Raw genomic sequence first — 6,000 nt, forward strand, 5'->3', positions numbered from 1 at the left:
AATCCTTGCTAGCCCGTTTCTTGTGGTTGATGAGTGGCCCGAGGTTGGGAGCTGCTCGGTAAGCTGCAGCATCCCGAGGCTTTACAATGTGTTTACCACTCAGACTGACAGCAATAGTACAGCTTATTATTGGCCTTGCAAGCCTCCGCACTACGCTGCGAGTTAGAGGAACTCCAGGGAGGCTGACCGCCAGTGGCTGGAAGGCATGTCAGCCAAGCCTGTAACTATTGGCAGAGATTAAAATAAATGGTGGAAACTGAACCAGAGAAAAAAAATAAATAAATACATATTTCTGGTGTTCACAAGAGGCGATTGGACAGTTTTTTTTTTTTTTTTAGTCTTTTTGCATGTAGGCATCAGTGGCTCTTTGCCTGCAAATTAACTAAGAATGGTATGCCTGGGTGTTAGAGATGCATTCATCAGGCAGGATACAGATTTTTGGTTTTCTTTGAGTCTGACCTTCTGATTCAAAACTTGTTTTTGTCTGTCCAGCAAAGATTCTCAAAGTGTGGTGCGTCCCCTTGAGGGAAGCAATTGTACTGGTGGGTGATGAGGGGGACGAGTGTCCCTACTGATACTGTTTTACTTTTCCCCAAAAGAAACTAATGCATGTTGTAGTCTGAATAAAAGGAACTGAATATTTCTGCCCTTCTGGAGTGTGTTTTCTTTCTTAAATGATAGATAGATAGATAGATAGATAGATAGATAGATAGATAGATAGATAGATAGATAGATAGATAGATAGATAGATAGATAGATAGATAGATAGATAGATAGATAGATAGATAGATAGATAGATAGATAGATAGATAGATAGATAGATAGATAGATAGATAGATAGATAGATAGATAGATAGATAGAACATTTTAAAGTAATAAAATAGAAAAAATAAAAAATAGCGCGAATAATAGAAGAAAAGTACCATAGTTAGTTTGGCAGCAGGTAGTTTACAATCAAGCTTGGTTTTGAGTGTCCATGACTAAATCACTTCACAGATAGAAGAGATTATTATTCTTAATATATACAAGCCTATGAATTTTTTTTTAATTATTATACTGAAAAACAATTTTATTGATAAATGTATAAAATACAAATAGTGGGACTTTTCAGTTCTAATGCGTTTAACCAATCAGAAAAAAATGTTTGTCCTGATAATCACCAATCACAGTCAATCAAGGGGAAATGGGTCGATTCTGATTTTTTTTTGTTCTGAACGACACACAAAGGACAATTTTGCATTGTGCTTTTCAGACATGAAATTTTGAATCTAACAGAAAATTATGGATTTACAACATTATCTCAATTCATGCATCAAAGCACACCTTCTTAACCTGCATTTTATTACATCCTAAAATGTGTAATGAAATCCTGATTATTTGTTGATTCATTCTAAGACCAAGAATTTGTAATTTTTAGCATCAGTGCATTATTTGAAAAAGAAAAAAAAAATTCTCAGCATTCGATTTGCCAATCACTAATCAGAGCTGATCAGGAATAAATTGTCAGGCTTCAACCTCCAACCGATTGATCGGTGCATCTCTGGAAACAAAGTTATTGTTTCTTACTGCTCAGGCCGCTGTCATGGTGTCTGAGCACAGCGAGTACAGAAAAAAAAAAGGCTGCGATGTGAGGATCAAGGATGAGACAGGTCCACAGAGATCAGAATGTTCTTTAATTAACCAGCTCTTCTTTTCTTTTTTTCTTTGTGAAAGACACTCACACTGCACCAGCTAAGAATATTCTGCCTCTGGGATGAAAACAGTAGCGGTAGAAAGGGAGGGGGGGAAAAACTGCTGGGCTTTGCAGAACTCGGGTCCAAGAGCATCAGGTTAAAGGTTAGGCATGCTCCGTATTATTTTTATTTCTTTGTCTTGGAAAGAAAATACATCTTCTGGCTGCGAATGTGCAGCAGAGATCAACGGACAAACGACAGAACTAAAAGCACGCTTTGTCAGGGTTAGCGCTGCTCGAGTTGCGCCTTGCTGGTTGTGTGATCGTCCACTCCTTTGCTTTTTCTTTATGCCTTTAAGCATTCCCTTGCAAAAACCAACTTCTGTCTCAGATATAAAAACTGAAGGTGGAATTTCATTTGCATTTATTACCAAAATTATAGCTCAAAGTAAGGGAGTTGGGGGAGATGTTAAATTACGAGGAGAAAAGCAAGAAAATTTCAGCTAAAACACTTGAGCACTAAGTGTGCAGCATTTTCCTACAATTAAGCTTCCAGTAACACGTCACAAACTAAGACCTTAGTGGTTTCCGCTTCTGTTACTTTATCCACTACTTACAACTCTCCAGTTATGAGCTATAAAATAATCTCCCTCGCCTCTAATAGTTTTATTTCATGCCGTAAGCTAGAAACTGCTGGCCTACACTTGGAGTTGGCGCCGGCAGACAAAAATCGTTTATGTCCCCCCTAATACCCCCACCCAAAAACGACAGCATATTTTCTCAAGCCTTACATGATGTTTGTCCCCTTAATAGTACAGAATCGTTGTTTTTCTCAATGCTCAGCTTTAGAAATAGTAGATGCTGCAGAACAAAACACAAGGTATTCTGAGCGATGCCTAGTGCCAGAAACCATTCACAAAGACAGGACTCACTCCACGGTGAGAAAAAGGGAAAAAAAAGGTGCAGTAAGAGAAAATAAGGCAATTTTTGTAATTGAATTGTTTTGTGAACTCAATAAGTCAATCTGCAAACAAGATTCACAGAAAATATCTCGATGGTTCCGAGACAAACTGCATCCAAATGGGCTCGATTTTATATAAATGTACATTTGCATGAACGATTTTTACTATCCCACTGCAGACTGGTGCTGCATTCCTCATAAATCCGGTGGCACAGAGCCATACATGAACTCAGGAGGAGAATGTTGAAATAAAAAACAGAGGAGGAGAAAAAAAAAAGACAGAACTGAGGAGCAAAGGATTAGGAGGATAAAAAAAACGACTAAGGCTCTGTGTGTAAACATGAAAAAGGGGAGTTAGGGAGGAACAGAAAGAGATGGCAACTTGGAGAGGGAGAGATTGAAGAGTGACACTGCTGCAACACAATGGGGTCAGCATGAAGAAGTGCTCCTAATTTAATCACACAGAAGAGAAGGCAGTAAGACAGAGGAGGCGAGAGATGGAGGAGTCACATTCTCTCTCTATGCATGAACTTAGAGGGAATAAACTGTTACAAGCAGACGACAAGGAGCAGGAGTATAAATATGTCTGAGCAGCTGTGGAGCAGAGGGTGTTGAAAAGATGTTTTGGAGCCACCTTGACCACACAGCGGGGGTCTGGCAGAGCAGGATTCAAAAATAGCTCCACTGAATTTCTTTCTTGGGCTTGTGCAACCTTTTCCATCAAGAGGGGGGGGGATTGATGGGCATGCAATACCAAAAAAAAAAAAAAAAAGAAAGAAAGAAAGAAAGAAAGAAAGAAAGAAAGAAAGAAAGAAAGAAAGAAAGAAATACAAAGAGAGTAGGAAATACATTAAAAGTGTAAAACGAGCCGTCCAGTATTAATAACGGAGATAAAGACGGGGATCTTACTGTATGTTGGAGCTGTTCCAGTAAACGGAGTGCCTGTTGGCTGACACCTGGAGCACGCTGCCCCAGGTGAGACTCGTAAGCACCCAAAGAGACAGCGCTGCCAGAGCCATGCTCCCGGCTCCTCTCTCGGTCTCTGCGGCCACTCTCTCTCTCTCTCTTTCTCTCTCTCTCTCCCTCTCTCTCCCTCTCTCTCGGTCACCCCACCAAACAGCGCGGCTCAAACATCCCAGCAATGCCTAACAAGCGAGAAGGAGGCAATAAAAACAATGAAAAACATTTAAAAAAATAAAAAAAAAAAAAGCTTCACGCATGCATTCACTCAAACGGGCTACTTTCAGAGATGCTGTCTGGGTGAGAAAGTGTTGTGAAAAGTCTGTTGTAACACCAGACTGTGCGAACCTCCTCCTCCTCCTCCTCCTCCTCTTCCTCTTCCACCAGCGGATCCCAGAGCTTCAAAGAACGGGGGTTTATGGTCCGTGTTTATAACCGAGGCGCCCCCCTCTCCTCCTCTTCCTCTCACCGGGGAACTGCTGCTGCTGAGGCCGCCAGAGAAAGTGTCGCAGGTCGGCGTTGGGTCCAAGCGGGAGGTCGGTGTTCCTCCGGGTCTTTAAAGCAGTCCGAGAAAGAGTTGTGTGCAGGTTGTTTTAAATAAAATAAAAATTAAATTTTTTTTTTTTTAAAAAAAGGGATCAACAGTAAAAAATAAATAAATAATAATAATAAAAAAAGTCCTCCTCTTTTTAAGTGCTTTTTTTTTTTTAACTGTTGCAGCTTATTTTCCTTCTTGTCCAATAAATGCGCAGACGATCTCAAAGCTGCAGCAAAGCAACAAAACACAAAATCAAGCTTTCTTCCCTTCTACAACCATCGTGCACGGTGAGCAGTCTGCCCTCACGTCGCTCTCCTCCTTCTCCTCCTCCTCTCTGTTTGGTAGGCAGCACTCGTTCACTTCCTAACTCCACCCCCCCTGCGAGCGACAGACAGGAAAAAAAAAAGGCGCATTCCTCCAAGATTTGTGGCCGAGTTGCATGCAGCACATCGCCGGACGTCGGAGCGACTTCAAGGTTTGTTAGTTGTTGTTTTTTTTGTTCCCTTCAGTACCTGAGCTTCACAGTGATGCTGCAAAAATACATCCCGCTCTTGATGCGACCCAGCGATCATCTGCAACCAGTTTAGTCCATCAACGTTCAGCAGTGAAGCACACCTGCACGCACGGTTGTCTTATTAATGCAAAGACGGGGATGAAAAAAAATAAAAATAAAAAAAAACATACATCCATATAAAAATAACAAAAAAATACAAATAAAAACTTCTTTTTTAAAAAAATCCCGATTCCCCTCCAAACACTGTAGGTTAGTTTTATTCATCTTTAGTCCTCCTCATAAAGGGGGGAAATCCCTCTGGGAAAAAGTGACTCACCACAAAACTGAACCAAATGTACTTCTGTTGTAAGTAATCCGCGTTGAAAGCTGCTGCCTCGCAGAGAAGAATTTATGCGCACTGAACCTTTTCACATTTGTCATTTTTCCAACCTAAATCCTCAACGATTGTTAAACTGAAGGGGGGATAGAGGGGGGGATACGGTTTGGACGTTTATGTGTTTAACAGATACAAATATGTAAAGTATTTGTGTTCATCTGTTTCTGTCGGTGGGCTTCAACAGAACAGCTGGTGGGCAGAAGCATAGCAACCATTCCTCCACGTCAACCCAGACCCGGTGTTTTTTACTAAGTGGGAGCTTCCCTTAGCAAAATATGTCTTCTCTTAGTCTGTCTCTATTTTCTGGTTTTTTATGTTTAAAAAGTGATGCTCATCTAATTAGACTCACACCATTTATAGCTTCCTGTTTTGAATCCTGCTCAAAGGTGAAGCTCTGCCCCAGTCCTCAGTTTGTTGCAGCTTGTATAGCAGCAGGTATTTTTCAATGACTTTTTTGTGTTTTGGCTATTTTTTTTTCTGTCTCTGCTGAAGAAAAGGTTCCCCACAGCATAATGCTTCAACCACCATGTCTCCACATTGTGCATGTTGACCAAAAAGTAAACTTTTGGTCACATCTGACACAGGATCCATCTCCCATGCCTTCTCTCTCCTATGACTGTAAACAAGAGCTCTTATTGGCTTTTTTTCCAACGACGACCCTCTACTTGTTGCTTTTCCACAAAGACTCGATTTGTGGAAAGTATTTGACAAATGTTTTTTTTTTTTTTTTTTCTGTTGAGAGTGTCTCTAACCTGAGCTGTGTATTTTTCCTCCATGAGTTTTCATGGACAACTCATCCATTTCCTCCCTGACCGATCTGTGTGTTCCTTTGGTCTTCATTATGTTGTTTGCTGGCTAATGTCCTCAGAGAATCACATCTGCTTTTAGTCGTTGTATTTCAGTGTTGCATCAGTAGCAAAATGGGGCGAAAAAAACCTTCCAGAGACGACTGTTGTAGCATGTCTGTAAATCTTCATTA

At 40.7% G+C, this 6,000-nt stretch overlaps 1 protein-coding gene across 2 annotated transcripts in view; it reads right to left on the reverse strand.

Annotated features, from left to right (window-relative positions):
• Nucleotides 1-5,372, reverse strand: part of efna3b (ephrin-A3b) — a 78,535-nt gene extending 73,163 nt beyond the window's left edge. Inside the window, exons 1-2 of one of the 2 annotated variants that reach the window (XM_008431729.3) lie at nucleotides 3,942-5,372; nucleotides 3,543-3,778 (exon numbers count right to left, since the gene is read on the reverse strand). In XM_008431729.3, the coding sequence (XP_008429951.1) occupies nucleotides 3,543-3,652 (110 nt within the window). In that variant the 5' untranslated portion in view covers nucleotides 3,653-3,778; nucleotides 3,942-5,372. Of the gene's footprint in view, nucleotides 1-3,542; nucleotides 3,779-3,874 lie in introns of both variants that reach the window. The other variant, XM_008431728.3, reaches the window with a different exon arrangement.
• Between the last annotated feature and the right edge of the window lie 628 nt (nucleotides 5,373-6,000).

The sequence above is a fragment of the Poecilia reticulata genome, chromosome 16 (assembly GCF_904066995.2).
Source record: "Poecilia reticulata chromosome 16, P_reticulata-male-v2, whole genome shotgun sequence".
Lineage (NCBI taxonomy): Eukaryota > Metazoa > Chordata > Actinopteri > Cyprinodontiformes > Poeciliidae > Poecilia > Poecilia reticulata.